The 16,257-nt window shown below is 44.9% G+C and overlaps 1 protein-coding gene across 1 annotated transcript in view; it reads right to left on the bottom strand.

The window, feature by feature from the left end:
* LOC119464457 (zinc finger protein 135) overlaps window positions 1-16,257 on the bottom strand; it is a 71,889-nt gene that overhangs the window by 7,177 nt on the left and 48,455 nt on the right. The window contains exon 6 of the mRNA XM_037725450.1: window positions 14,276-14,457. Coding sequence (XP_037581378.1) covers window positions 14,276-14,457 — 182 coding nt within the window. The remainder of the gene's footprint in view (window positions 1-14,275; window positions 14,458-16,257) is intronic.

The following is a 16,257-nucleotide window of genomic DNA, read 5'->3' on the forward strand; positions in this document are numbered from 1 at the left end:
CTGTGAACAGTCTTACAAGCCTTAAGCAAACATTTTTTTGTGAAATCATGAACTTGTGAGCATCAGCCACCAGCCCTATTACCTTTTCCTCAAGAGTGCTTGGCCTTATTCAATGCACCCTTCAACAATATAAAAAAGATCATCACTGAAGAGCATCTTTTTTGAACTACATCGCTGTATGCACTACAGGGTGCAGCAAAAGTTCCCACACTATCCAGAAATCAGTTCTAAAAAAGTCAAATGGCCAAAACTGAAGAAATTTCTCAATGTTCAGTCTCAAGAATTGTGAAAGAGAAGCTGCACTAGTAAAGGGTCCAGAAACCTCAAAACCTCATAGACTAACAGAGCACATGAAAAAGACCAACGTCAAAAGATACAAGGACCTGCTCAAAATGCTTCAGCACCATGGCACCCCATTGCGGTATTGTCTCCACTTACGAGGCAGTATTCAATATCAAGCAGTTTTTAAACCAACACACGATAGGGTATTGACAGGAAGCCTTAAAAGCCAACGTTAGTGGAAGGATCGCCTAAAGGTTTTGTCACCCTCAATCACTGTTGGTTTTTGGGGCTATCACTTCTGATGAAGGATGCCACTGGTTCTTCTGTAACAGGGAACCAAAGTGAACAGTGAAAGTTATCTGGTAGAAAGTGGATGTCATATGTGATGTAATAATGTAGAAGTCCTGAAAAAGGAGGGTCTGCCTTGGACCGAATCACACTTCAGAAACGATCAGTGGACGTATCAGCAGGATTCCACTCCGGCTCGCAAGGCGTAGGTGGTGCACAAATGGTGCATGAAAAACTTTCCCGATTTCATTCACATTTCAGAATGGCCACTAAACAGCCCGGATCTAAACATGCTCGACTATTTAGTGTAGTCCGCGTTAAAAACCAGTCTGCTCTGCTCCTCACCGTAATTTGGCTGCTCTTCATCAGGCATTAGAAAAGGAATGGAGTGAATTAGACCACATCCATGCCATCATCAGTGCATTTCCAAAGCGACTCAAGGCTTGCTTTTGCGCAAAATGTAGACTTTTCGAAAAGCAGATTTGGATTTGTGTATGTAAGACATAACACACAAATTGACATAAAAGTGAGTTTGTTACAGTGCATTGCAAACATATTTATGGGCTTTTATTTAATTGCAAAAACATTTTCCGCACCCTGTAGAGTCCTCAAGTAATGGGGTGTGGTAACCGAGAAAAAAATGAATGTACACAAAGTCTGGGCACACTGCAAGAAATTCAGAGTTGTGGTTTGCACCGGTGTACAAGTAAAGCACTGTCCTCTGCTCTGTTGCAGGCAACATTTCCAAACAACTCTAAATCAGTACTTTTCCAGAACCCACACACTGTGTATTCACAGGTCCCTTTGATGACGCTAGGTCTCACTCTAATGTGCTTTTCTTTATGCGTTTGCCGTATATGTTCTAGTCTCATGCTTGAATGCTGTTTCATCTCCCCTTTCATAATTTTCCTTGGTTGCAAGCTTGCTTTCTGCAGACATTCATTGCTCGTACTGTTTGCATGGCTCCTTGATAAATTTAACCATACTGCACTTAAAAGGGCAACTCAATGGGATTATTAAGATTACAATTCCCACCATATCGGCTACTGATGTCAGCATTTCTGTGGATAAAGGACACGATATACTAAATTTTCCCATTTATGAATTAGAAAAACTCAAATGCTTCAATTTGAGGCACAGTATGCATTGCCAGGCATCACAGGGCCATTAATATTAATCACAATGAACTGCTCCAGTGAAAATGTGTGTTGACTCATCCATATGACAGCAGATGCTTCCCGAGAGGCTCTGCATTTGAAAGCTTCGAGCTAAGTTGCTGAACGCAACTCAACTTCTAAACACTAAGCATGGCTTTTTAACAGATGGAAGAGAGAAGCAGAGAAAGTTGGGCAAGTTGGCAAGTATTCATGGCACAGATGATGAACTATGTAGTGAAAATACTTATGTATGCATGCAACCAATGATGTTACCAAAGAAACAGGATAAATTGTTAAGAATAATTAAAAGAAAAATGCCAGCTAGGAAACCTGCGATTCATTGCAGGCAGAGCAAACAATGCAGATGGAGCATTAACATGCAGGTGGATCAAACACATGTATAGCAAAGGCAAGTCTGAAGATGTCCCAAGCATATACAGTCAACATCTCATTTTTTTCAACTCCCTAGGGGCAGCGAAAATGTCCCAAAAAATGAACACATGCCTTTTACTACCTCGAAGGGCTCAAATTGCCACAGGTACGTCCGAAATAGCTCGAAGTCCTGCAACTACACTTATTAGGCATATTGGTGCTCGTACTGTGATAGGAGACGGCGGGTGCCCGCGAGTATAATCAAGGAAAACATGTCCCATGACAATTTCCCCTTCCCACTCTTGGTATGCTTCAACGCAATACATTGCATATGCTTCACCGCGTAACACTACTGTGTTGAAGCGAAGCTGACTTTCGAGAACCGTCATTATGCAACGCTCCATTCTTTCCGAGCTTCAAAGCCATTAGCGAGGATTACAAAGGCGGAGTTGGTGCCCCTTCTAACAGCGGCACCATTGTTTCAATGAAAAACATGGCACTAAACAGCAAGAAGCTTGGTAGTGAACGTCGAAGTAGCTAGGCCTAGTGTTGATGCAGTGGTGGCTACGGCTGCCAGAGGATCTGCGTGCGAGAGCGCCGGTTCAAGGTGGTGACATAATCAAAATGGCAGTGGCGGTAGCTTCAATTAATACCATTTCAGACCTGCGGTCATGGCAAAAAGTTCGGAAAAGCGGACGGCAAAGGTTTTTTGCGTCCGACGTTTTTATACGTTGACTCTATGGGGTACGTGGCGGTGCCGCGAAGCCGTCCGAAAAATCAGGCGTCCGGAAAATCAGCCGTTGGCTGTAAAAATGAATTTTAGGCATATTAAAAGCAACCCTAGGGTTGCTTAAGTTTGCAGCTGGAGGCAAGAATGCTATCAAAGCATCAAAAAAAGAGAGCCATGGCAGCACACACAAAGTTTTGAAACACTTCACTATCACTCGTTCGTTCTGTTGCCCTGTATAAATAAGTCAGATTTTTCACTGCATCCTAGCAAAATTTTTTTTCTTTTTAGCTTTTTGTGGATATGAATCTACAAGTACAAGCTCAGAACGAAACATCTTGATTATAAATGCTAATTTTTTACCTGCATTTTTTCTTTATTTTACAGAACAGTTTATTTAAAGAACAGACAGTTAAACTTCGTTATAAAATTGCATCCGACATGAAAATATCTTAACTTCAATATTTGTTAGCATACACAGCGATATCAGTGAAAGAAAATTCATTACTGCGTCTATGTGGAAGAAACGCAAGCGTGATGCCCTTGATGGGCCAGCAAAGGGTTTCCTGTGGATTATGATGGCCTGTCAGTGGTTTACCTTGCCAATATGTGACACAGGAACAGTGCTAAATTACATACACACACTTTGCGCTGTCATTAATATGCAACAGTTCAAGTTCATTCAGGATCAGCATGTTGGCTCAATGGCTGCATCAAACAAGCCAAGCCGCTGGTCAAAATGCACATATGCGTCATGAATGTGATGTTCCAAGTTGCCCCCTCCAAGTATTTTACCACTTTCACTACCAGAATAAATATTTTGAGCTGAAAGTGAACAAACAGTCGCTTCGCTGTAACCAATATTGTTCTTGCTCATTCAGTTTCATTATACAGTGCAGACCCTTTATAACGTAACCGCTTTTAGCGCAGGACCGGTTATAGTGTGGGTTTTTTTTACCACCGATATGTCTCCCATAGAACTCAATGTATAGGCGAATCACTTATTGCGTAGGCGTGCGAAGCAGAATACTGGTTATAGCACGGTTCTTTTAAGCGCGCAACCATGAAATCGGCGCACGGAGCACAGCCTTTTCTAGGAGGCATTGAGAGCACGGCCCGCATGGCCGCACGGTTGCCGGGCGCGTGGGCCGTGCGTGGAGGGGAGCATGGGCGTGCACATGGAGACCAGCGGCGAAAAGCGAAACAAAAAAGAGGAGAAGGGTGGGAGACTTTGGAGGAAGGAGGGCGCGTGTTTGCATCACTATAGCAGCGTCCAATCAGGGTGCGTGCTGCGCTGAGTAGAAGCGATAGCGCACGCACTCTTGTTTTTCAGTCTATTTGTTGCATTTGGTGTGTGCACGTTGTCATCTCATCGTGTCGTAGTTGTCCTCTGTGCACGTGCGTTGTTGGGCTTTTGTCACCATGGCATCGGCGGCGTCTTCAAGCAGTGTGAGAAAAAGGCATGCCTTATCGCTGGATACGAAGGAATGCGTTATAAGGGACATAGAAAGTGGGCCGAAGAAGGCGTCGGTGGCAGCCAAATACGGCATTTCCGACACAACCGTGTCAACCATATATACAAGAACAAGGACAAATTGTGGCAGCGACTGCAGCAAGACTCGTCTTCCCTGTCACAGAAGAGAATACGTACATCGAAGTACGAGAACGTGGACGCAGCGCTCTTCAGATGGTTCCATGAAGTTAGGGCTCAGAGCATACCAGTGAGTGGCCCCATGCTCCAACAAAAAGCCAAGCCCTTGGTGTTCTTTTAGGCCACAACGACTTCATCCCACTTAATGAATGGATCCAGCGATTCAAGGATCGCCATGGCATCAGCTGCAAAGTGGAGTGCGGTGAAAGCAGTGATGTCGACGGGTCCATCGAAGTCTGGCTTAGCTTAAATTTGGAATCCATGCTGTCCACGTATACAGACAGAAACGTATATAATGCTGATGAAGCTGGCATATTTTATAACCTTCTGCCCAACCGCACTCTTGTGTCGAGAGGCGAAGCCTGCTCTGGCCGCAAGGCCTCAAAAGGGACCTGAACTTCACGCTCGCCATGCTCTTTAAACTGCGCATGTGCGAAAAAAATAAACAAACTGCACATAGGCATTTCTGTTCCTTGAAGATTCGCCTGTGTCTAGGTACTACTGAGGAGTTGTCACTCCTTGAATATCTGATGTTGCCTAGGGTACTACGGCGGAGAACTTCCTTTGATCGGTTTGTATGCATTTGTCCCTAGGCTAGCCTGCATGTACGTTCGAAATCGAAGTCTGGCTTAGCTTAAATTTGGAATCCATGCTGTCCACGTATACAGACAGAAACGTATATAATGCCGATGAAGCTGGCGTATTTTATAACCTTCTGCCCAACCGCACTCTTGTGTCGAGAGGCGAAGCCTGCTCTGGCCGCAAGGCCTCAAAAGGGACCTGAACTTCACGCTCGCCATGCTCTTTAAACTGCGCATGTGCGAAAAAAATAAACAAACTGCACATAGGCATTTCTGTTCCTTGAAGATTCGCCTGTGTCTAGGTACTACTGAGGAGTTGTCACTCCTTGAATATCTGACGTTGCCTAGGGTACTACGGCGGAGAACTTCCTTTGATCGGTTTGTATGCATTTGTCCCTAGGCTAGCCTGCATGTACGTTTGCGGTCTCGTCTCACCGCCCCCCCAGGTCATAGAAAACTCCATGCCCCGGGTAGGAGTTGTGCCTGAGTTGACAACGCTACACGCCTCGCTGCTGAAAAGCCGCGTAGCTCAAGTTTTCAACGACGAAAGTAGGCACGGCACGCTCACAGCGAAAAAAGCGAACAATACAGCGGGGTGAAGGTGCCCGTGTGTTCAGGCGACAACAATGACGCCGACACGGTAAGTTTTCCTTTGTTGGTTGCAGTGAAAGTGCGACGATGCGAGCGTTCGCTCTTGTGCAAGCAGATACTGCTCTCGTTTGTGCCCCAGTGCGGGTGCCGACGCGAAACAGCGGTCGTTGGGGTGTTGTGGAGCACAGCGTAGCAACACCACAAATAACAAAATACTGCTCCAGTCAGGTAGACTGCTCCCTCCCTGATAGTGAGATTATATTTGGATCATCAAAACAGTGATGCATTTATTTAGGAATACCATCAATCCCTTAACAGCAGCCACAGTTGTGCCTAGTCACCACCAGCCCAGAGTGTTCTCCGTTCCAACACCGGCGGCGGGAAGCCAGCGTCGCGTAAACAAACCAAGTCTCGGAAGCCAACGTTAGGGACAAACGCATACAAAACAAGCAAAGGAAGCTCTCCTCCGTAGTACCAAGGCAAAGTCAGATATTCAAGGAACAAAAGCCAACAAATTTTCTCTCATAACACAACTTCGCGCGCAGTGAGCTCCGCTAGGGACGAACAGAGTAAAACCGGCAACTCGACAACTCCTGAGTAGTACCTAGACAGGCAAATCTTCAAGGAAGAGAAGTCCCTATGTGCAGTTTTTTTATTTTTTCGCGCACAGCATGGCGAGCTTGAAGTTCAGGTTCAAAAGAGCGCATAACTGTGTTGTTCTGAGCTAACATGGATGAAAGCGACAAGTGCCGCCTGTTTGTCATTAGAAAATCAGCAAGGCCAGGTTGCTTTGAAAAGCAAGAGTGCCTGCCAGTGACATACAAATCCAATAAAAAGACGTGGATGATGCAAGACATGTTCACAAGCTGGCTTTGCAAGTTCGATGAAGACATGGTGGCAGAGAAGCAACAGGTCACGCTCATTCTCGACAATTGCACAGCTTACAACATCAAGCCAAAGTTGACTGCAGTCGAGTTAAAGTTTCTGCCTACCAACACGACTGCAAAATGTCAGCCGCTCGACCAGGGTGTCATCGCAACCGTAAAGGCGCTCTACAAAAAATGCATCTGCGAAAGAGTTTTGCTGAGCATGCAGCAGCAGCAGCCTCTTAAAGTGAATTTAAGGGGTGCGATTGATATGGTTGCCGCTTCGTGGTGGCAGGTAAAAGCCACTACAATAAGGAAGTGCTTCAACAAAGCAGGCTTCATGCGCAATGCAGAGGCTCTTGAAGCCGATGAGCCGAGCGACAATGTTGCCGATGAGACGGTCAACACCAATGACATGTGGTCCAGCCTCGTTGAAAGCAAGTTTGTTTCCGCCACAGACATCTTCCAAGAATAGGTCGATGCCGGTGAGTCAGAGCTTCCTGTCTGCGAGGAAGCGAGCACAGATGATGCGATCACCCCAGCAATGCGTAGTAGCGTGGAGCTTGCAACCGGAGACGAGTCGAACGGTGACGCTGATGTCGACCGGACGCCAGACCCAGATGTCCCGTGTAAAGATGCGTTGGAATACCTCAGCAAAGTGAAGATGTACTGCGTGAAGAACAGTTAGAGTGAGAAAGCGCTTCAGTGCTTAAGCCTTGTAGAGGATGAAATTGTTCGAAGCGCTGTTAAAAAAAATCACCAGACGAAAATAACAGCATTCTTCCGCTGATGCCGCAATTGTCATGAGTACTTTGTTTCTGTGCTGCGTTGCAATTGTGTTGCATGTGTGTGCGAGTGAAATATGTAATAAATTGTGTTAGAAAGGTGGGTTGCCCGTTTGGCATAGGCAAAAACCGAAAAAAGCATGCTTTGGTTGTAACGCAGTACCGCTTATAGCGCGAATTTTTACAACTCCCGCGACTTACGTTATAAGCGGTCTACACTGTACGGTAGCATCATATAGTTCTCATTGAAATAATGAATGACCAACCAAATTAGATATTTACTTTATTATATTCAAAATTTCTATATCCATAGTGGTTATATCGAAATTCGACTGTACTGAATAAAAGAACTATACAGCCTGTTAGGCTGAAATTATGCAACCCATGTTACACGTGCTTGTGCTACCACTGCGACTCAGCTGAGCAAGACTCACGATGGCCCACAATGCACTCAAAGGCATGCACTGAATTACCTAAAAAAAAGAAAAAGAAAAAAAAAAGATTAGGGAACCTATCTTGGGCATTAAAATAAAAATTATGGCAGAACCCATCTTACGATGACTATCGACGATAATGCAATTAGCATTCATGCAATAAAGGCACTAATGGTACTGCTGAAGACCCATTTATACTAAATCTGTAGTGGTCATTCTGAGACTTCTGCTGCTTTGGCTATATGCACATACACTCTTCTCCAGTAAGAGCCCGCGTTGCTATCGTACTCCCTTGCAAAGGCGGCCATAAGCATGACAGCATGATGACTACTATATGTCGACGACGCAATGACAATAGAATGACGTCAACAGAATGATTAAAGCGGCATGACAACAATGGCATGAGGACAATGGAGTGAGGGCAAATGTATGATGACGATGGCGTGACGATGACAGCATTAGTACTATAACCATGATGTGACGACAACTGTATGAAAACGATCATGTGACGACAGTGGCATGAGGAGAGTTGGACAACAAAGTTAGAATGACGACGATAGAACGACCATGATGGCATCAGGATGATGGTATGAAAACGAATGCATGACGACACCTATATGATGACGATGGCATGACAATGGTAAGAGGGCATTGGGATGAAGACGATGGTGTGATGACGAAGCTGGAATGATGGCAATGCAATGACCATGACGGCATCACAACCACAAGCACATACCTAGTGGCTCAATCTATTAAACTTGGTTCACTAGGTCTGCGTGTAAAGCGTGACTACGACAGCGTGACGAGAGTCAAGATGATGAAGCTGGAATGATGACGATGGAATGAGCTGGAAGACATTACGACGACAGTATGACAAAGAATGCATGACGACTGTATGACGATGATGGCATGATGGTGACAGCGTGACGAATGTCAGATTAAGACGATGGAATGACTATGATGACATCACAACGAAGGCATGATGACGATGGCATGGCGATAGTCGGATGACTAAGCTAGAATGATGGAAATGCAATGACCACGATGGTCCAAGCTATTAGAGAAGCTGGTTCATTGGATTGGCGTAAAAGCGTGACAATGACGCCTTTAGGAGAGTCAGGTGACGAAGCTGGAACGACGACCATGGAATGACCACAAAGTTATCACGACAACGGTATCACAAGTGCATGATGATTGTATGCCGACTGCATGACGAGAGTAGGATGACAAAGCTGGAATGACAGCAATGCATTGATCACAACGGCATGACAACTACGAGCCCATGCCTAGAGGCCCAATCTAGCAGACAACTTGGCTCATTAGGTCGGCGTGTAAAGCGTGACGAGAGTCAGATGACAAAACTGGAATGACGATGAAGGCATCACGACAATGGTAGGATAAAGAATACATGACAAATATATGACGATAATGGCGTGACAGCGACAACATGACGAAGGTCAGATGACGATGGAATGACTACGACGGCATCACGACAACGTTATCACAACGAAGGCATGACAACTGTATGACGATGATGGCATGAAGACAATGGCAAAGTAATAGTCGGATGACGGCAATGCAATGACCATGATAGCATCAGAACCAGGAGCACATATATACCATATTTACTCGCATAATGAACACACCCCTCCAATCAAGAAGTGTGTTTTTTCTCTTCCTTGCATAATGAACACACCCTTAAGTAGGTGAGACAAGGTACGATTCAGTATCCGATAAGGCGTCCGGCGAATACAATTGTATCGGACACCGAATTGGACGCCAATTGTACGTGTCTCCTACTTTTGTTGCAATAGCAATTATATGGACTCTCCAGGCACATTTTTGCTGTTGGCACCAACAATTGTGCCTCAATCTCTCGTGTTCGAGGGAGGAAAGCGGGGAGTAAATGCACCGTATTCCGTCGCGCGCATGGCGTCGGGGGGAGGGAAGGGAGGAGGGGCGGCCTTATCCTAAAAGCTATCTGCGTTGGGGGGGCCGAGTCTAGCAGTGCGACGGCGGCTTATACCTTTGTGCGTACTCTGTCCTCACCGCTCAGCCTGCATTGAAGTGATACACAGCACGAAGGTCACTTCACTCGATGTTGCTGCCGCGCTTCCTCACGCCAACGTTTTGACAGCGAGTGTCCGCGGTCATCGAGTGCGATGTGATCATGTTTGCCTGTGCGCGCTGACACCATGCTTGTCAATTTACATAGTTAGCGAATGTCTGCAAGTTTATATCGCTGATAAAACTATTATCCTTACTTCGTGTAGCTGTCTATGCATTTGCTATCGCAATCGAGGGTTTGCCTTTCAGGCGTAACAGCGACTTTTTTTGAGGTGGCCACGTAAAAAAAAACACTCGAAATTTTTCCCCACATAATGAACCCGCCGACATTGCGCATATTTTACGTGAAAAAAAGTGCATTCATTATGCAAGTAAATACGGTAGTGGCCTAAGCTATTTGATAAGTTGGTTCACTGGGTCGGCGTCAAAGCCATGACAATGACGGCACGGCGAGAGTCAGATGACGAAACTAAAATGACAGCGATGCAATGACCAGAACGGTATAATAACTACGAGCCCATGCCTAGTGGCCCAATCCATTAGACAACTTGGTTCACTAGGCCTACATGAAAAGCGTGACGACGACAGCATGACAAAAGTCAGGTGACAAAGTCGGAATGATGACGATGGAATGAACACGACACCATTACGACGACAGTATGAGAAAGAATGCATGACTGTATGATGACGAAGGTATGAGTGAATTCAAATGACCAAGCTGGAATGACGGCGATGCAACGACCACGACGGCATCACAACCAGGAGAACATGTCTAGTGGCCCAAGCTATTAGACAAGTTGGTTTATTGGGTTGGCATGAAAGATGTGGTGACGATGGCGTGATGAGAGTCAGATGACGAAGCTGGAATGACCACAATGGCATTATGATGACAGTTTGACAATGGGTGCATAAAGAGAATGGTACAACGAGAGTCGGATGGTCGGATGACAAAGAGGAAATGACAGCTATGCAACGACCCCGATGGTATCACAACCACTTGCGCATAGATTGTGGCCAAAGCTATTAGAAAACTTTGTTCACTGGGTCCATGTAAAAGGCGTGATGACGATGGCATGACAAGAATCAGAGGACGAAGCTGGAATGACGGCGTTGGAATTACCACGATGGCATCTTCTTTAAGAACATATAAGTAGTGGTTCTAGCTGGTAGGCAACTTGGGCAATATTGTCTGTGCAAGAAAATGGATGGATGGATGGATCAATGGATAGGCTCAAAATGCCTGAAGTGGGCAAAGAATTCTAATCAGTTTAAAAGAGTGGGCACTGATAAATTATCACAAAATTGTATTCCACACATCCAATGGCCCATGCTTTTGATGTGCACATTCTAAGCCTGCCTGTCTACAATTTATACATATTTTCTTGCTTTTGCCCACAGCTATGGACAAATTATTTCAAGCACAGAACGAGTTACCCTTTCTTTCATTGCCCAAACTCAACACAAAAGCACACAGAGGGCACCCTTTAAAGGGCCCCTCACCAGGCCGTATAGCAAATTTTGGTTATACACTGCAAGTGGTTACGTGACCTCTAAGGAGTGTTCTACCGTAATAACTTTTCGAATGACTTAATTATTAGCCAAGATAGAAATGCAGTTAAAACTCGACCTAACAAAATCCGATTTTACAAAGTTCCCGATCCTAACGAAGAAATTTCCATTCCCCAGCAGGTACCCACAGGGTTCAATGTTGCCATCAACCCGAATTAACGAAACTAACTTAACGGGTTTTTCCTTGAGCATGCACTCTAACACTCTTATGTTAAAACATGAAGGCGCCCTAGTCACAGCCCCAGCTTTATTTATATGAGGTTGCACTAGGCGCCCATGCACGGAACAATGGACTCAGTAGTCGGTACCCGATTTCACATGTGCAGGCATGGGTTACAGGCACATACAATGCCGTGGTAGCTTTCGGGTGTCACTACGTTGCGATTTTAGATTTCGAAGGACTGAAAAATCCCTTTCTCGATTTTCCGAATTCCCGATTTAACATAATAATTCGAGCGTGGTCATCACTTCGTTAAATCGAGTTGCAACTGTATTTGACATGCACGAACCCATGAGTTCAGGAGGCGAGCTTCACCACCAACACAGACACTCTCCACTTTCCCCTCGTCTTGCCTCGACGAGCGAAATTTCTTCACTGCGTTCTCCCATACTGGAGCCGGAGGATCGCATGACAAATACGTCACGGGCCCCGCCTTCATTTTTTTTCCTCTCTCTCACATTTTTGCAGAGTGGCGCACTTTCGGTGATGGTCTCGCGCACCAGCTCCATTTCTTTCATTTTGCGCAGCACACAAATTTGCGTGCTGTGCACGAGAACACCTGAATAGTGGTATAAGGCAGTTCCACTGCCACAAGCTCTGACTCAGACGCAAGTGGATCAAAGAGCACGATCATGCACTGGAACCCAATATCAACTTCAGATAGTTTCGTTCTCTGCATGCACGACTACACGACGTGGGAACAAGCAGACGAAACGGAAGTATGTCTCTCTTGCTACTACATAGAGTAAAACAAAGACTCGTATACATTCGGTTTGTAGGTGTTATTTCACTAAACTTTAAATTGCCTATTTAAGCAACAGATCAAACAAATAACTGATGTTGCCTCGAATAATTTTCGAAGTCACGTGTCACCGTGAGTGACGTCACAACAATGCCATGTACGTAGGCGTTCTTCTTCTTTCTGGGGTTTTATGTGCCACAACTAGTTCTGATTATGAGGCACGCCGTAGTGGAGGGCTCCGGATTAATTTTGACCACCTGGGGTTCTTTAACGTGCACTACAACGCAAGCACACGGGCGTTTTTGCATTTCGCCTCCATCGAAATGTGGCCGCCACGGCCAGGATTCGATCCCGCGACCTTGTGCTCAGCAGCGCAACGCCTTAGCTGACTGAGCCACCTCGGCAGGTCATGTACGTTGGCGCACTTATGCGATTGATGTCGACTCTACAGCTGAGAACGCGGCACCCACGAGAAGGGCAAACAATTTTTGGTTTGAAATTTAAGCTCTTTCCGCGGCATGTAGGGATGTAATACTTAGCATACAAGATTGTCAGCACGCATTGTATACACTGCACTTTTCATTTCGAAATGGCCAGACCTGGTGAGGGGCCCTTTAAATATAGAGCCACCTATAGTGCCACTTCCATGGCCATGCTATCATGCAGTTTTCTAGAATGTCCAGTACTACGAATACTCAGTAGACTGCAGTGCCAAAATATGCTTCAATAAATAAAACGGTTGAAAGATCTACAGTTCAAGATGTAAATATTAACACAGAATTTAATTACCGTATTTTCCGGTCAATAACTCGCACCTTTGTATAAGACGCACCCCCCTCAAAATGGCCAGTTTTTATAGAAAAAAACGCATATAAGTCGCACCGGTGTATAAGACCCACCTGTTCGTTCGGTAAGCGATTAAAAAAATTTACAGTGACGTTTCACTCCATGAATATATCCACTCCAGGTGCATTTCTGCCGTCATGGTTTCCGCGATGTTCCGTATAAAGTCCAAGGGCGATAACATCGTCCCCGCGTGCCGTATGCTGTATGTGCGAGTGAAAGCGTCCGACGGTGAGCTGAATCGTGCACAAGGGAAGAAAGCGGGAAGGCAGCGCAGGAGGGAGGGGCGTATTTTGCACAGCGGCGCGCGCCGTATCTTGACAGTGATCTGCAGATGCGATGAATTCGGGTTCAGCTGACTCGCGCTCGGCCTGCCGCCGCTTGTGTTGCTGCTCCGTCCATCTCGCACGGCGCTCGGGAACCCGATCACGAGAAGAATGTACCCGGCACCTCGATAGCGGACACAGAACCCGCAGCAATTAAGATAACACCGAAGCCGATTTTGACGGCAGTTTTTCCGGAAAAAAAAATGTACATAAGTCGTTCTTAAGATGCACCGACGAAAAATTTTTTTTTTAAAAGCGCGTGTTATACACCAGAAAGTACAGTAGTCAAAGCCACTTTTCCATAGACTGCCTGTTCTTGTTTTTTAAGTACAATAGCACTTCTGACTAGTGGCGTTTTTCCCTGGTCAATCTGGGGCAGGATTTTTTGCTCCACGGCGGCGAATCCAAATTTCACTGGTCGAGTTGGAGCGGGTTCGTGCTTTTCATTGGTCATTTCAGATCAGCTCGCTCTCCGCCGGATCGCTCTCACTTGCTCCGCTGCCAAGGTGCGGATTCGGGCGGAAATAGGACGAGAAGCATACGTCACTTCCGCTCGCTGGGGGACGGAAATTTTGGTGGCCATGGAAGTCTATTTTTGCGACGTGTGTGCACGGACTTCCGGTACAATGCAGCACGCAGCATTTTCGGTCTCTGCTGGCAGATTAGGATTGGTGAAATGCGAGCACTCGCTCCAAGATTTCGGCGGCCACTTCAGATCGACCAGTGAAAAACACCGTAAGGAATCATAGAAGGAACGATTGAGCCAATACTTACGTCCCACCTGCGGTTTTGAATTGGAAGTGCAAGCGCTAGTGCCATTGGGCACTGAACATCCACAGGGCTCAATTTTGCACTTGTCCACTGGCTGCGAAATAGGTGGGTGCGGTGGTCGTACAGGAAACGGTGGATAGAGGGAGCAGCCCATACGTGACTTGTCGTTCAAGCTCGAGCTCAAGCTGGAAAGGAAAGTTCATTTTTCTATAAAAGCTGTACGTTACTATGACAAAAGTTGCACAGCAGTTATTGCAGGTAATAGCCATTTCTGACGCTTGCAACTTCTAGGTTGTCTGTTAAGGGTGTCACGTGACCATCAGTGTCTTGCTTAAAGGGACAATGAAAAGCAAGCACTTAATCAAGCCATATACTGGCAGATTTCTTTGTTTGAACTTTCTTAGCATCAGTCAAGTAAAAAAAAATGGCTTAATGGAGGAGAAATTTACATAACAGGGCCAAACATCTCCCTTTCAATTTCTCTCTCTGGAACCACAGCAGGGACAGTGCCACTGTATGACATTCCAGATTTCGTGGGTTTGGACTCTCACTTTGCAGGAAAAGACAAAAAAAAAAAAACCAGCAGACTTCAGAAATTCCTTCAGCTCTGAACTCATTTACTGTGACAGCAGCATTATCTCCCAGTGAAGACCATCTTATTTGTTTATTTGAGTTGCCTGCTTATTCCTCAAATAATTGTGTTTGCCCGCTACAGAGAACTGGACAAGAACCTAGGATTTATAGGGCAGTTTGTTAGGGGGAAAGTGCAGCCTAAAGAAAAGTTGATTTGAAGTAAGAATAAGAAAAAATTATATTTATTATCATATTTTCAAGGTAATTACAATTGCATGATAGCACAGGAAGAGTAGTGTGGATTAGATAAATTGTGAACTTTTTCTTTTTGTGATGTATGCAACTTCCTTCCTTTCAAACTATGTACATGGACAGACCTTAGCCATTGCAGACTCCCTCTGTCTAAGTAGGCTACACTTATTTAGTTAAAATGAATAGCTTTATACGACCTTTTATTCACAGGTGTTTAGCTAAAGGCTTATGCGAACTTTTTTTTTTTTTTTGATCACAGCGGTTCAACATTTTGCTATTTAAATATATTTCATTCAGATAATCTTAATGCATGCTTACTTTTGTTTGTTTCATGTAAAACAGGGGCATTTTTTTGTTTCCATCATTCAGTAAGACAACGTCCACACACCTAGGTACATGCCTGACATGACTGCAGATGATCTTCAAATTTGAAGTTCTGCACATCATTTCTTAAATTCAGTTTTTGTGCAAATCAATATTTAGGCCACAGGAGAGGAGGAAGTTACTGTGTTAAAGGCTACATGCTTCTAAGGCTTGCTGACTCCTTTTGAATAGACTTCAAATAGACTGAGGCCAGAACTTCTACTACAACTGATGTCACGAGTGAAATGACGCAGTGCCACCTATGAGATTTGAAAGATTTCATTTTCTCTGTACATTTGCTGTATTACTATATAGGGCACTTGGCGCCTGTGCATACTGTGAGGCACTCTGTAAACTACGTAGCATTGTCGCTGTACCGTTGCTGTTGGCATTGATGATGTCAATGCTTTCAATGGTGTTTTTCACCAACAACCTTATTCTTGGTGCATCCTCTAATGTGGATATATGCCATGTTTGAGGCTTATCATCATCATTGTCAAGTATGCGTCCTTGGTGCCAACAATGGTAGACACAATGACGACAACGGTCATTGTCAGAGTAACAGAATGGACAGGCAGACAGACAAACCAGTTTAGAGCACTTAAATGTTGTCGCAGTAAATGCTGAAAGATTGAACTTATAACTGAATGAAACCCTATTCTTTTTAATAATTTTACATTGACCTACCTAGTTATGGCCAAATCATTTGGAGCTGAATCAGAAATCTAAATAAAAAAGGTTTTAAAAGAAGTGCTCATGTCCTACACACAAGTCATTTTTTGAAATACCAAACATCA

This window comes from Dermacentor silvarum, chromosome 1 (genome assembly GCF_013339745.2).
Source record: "Dermacentor silvarum isolate Dsil-2018 chromosome 1, BIME_Dsil_1.4, whole genome shotgun sequence".
In the NCBI taxonomy this organism is placed as follows: domain Eukaryota; kingdom Metazoa; phylum Arthropoda; class Arachnida; order Ixodida; family Ixodidae; genus Dermacentor; species Dermacentor silvarum.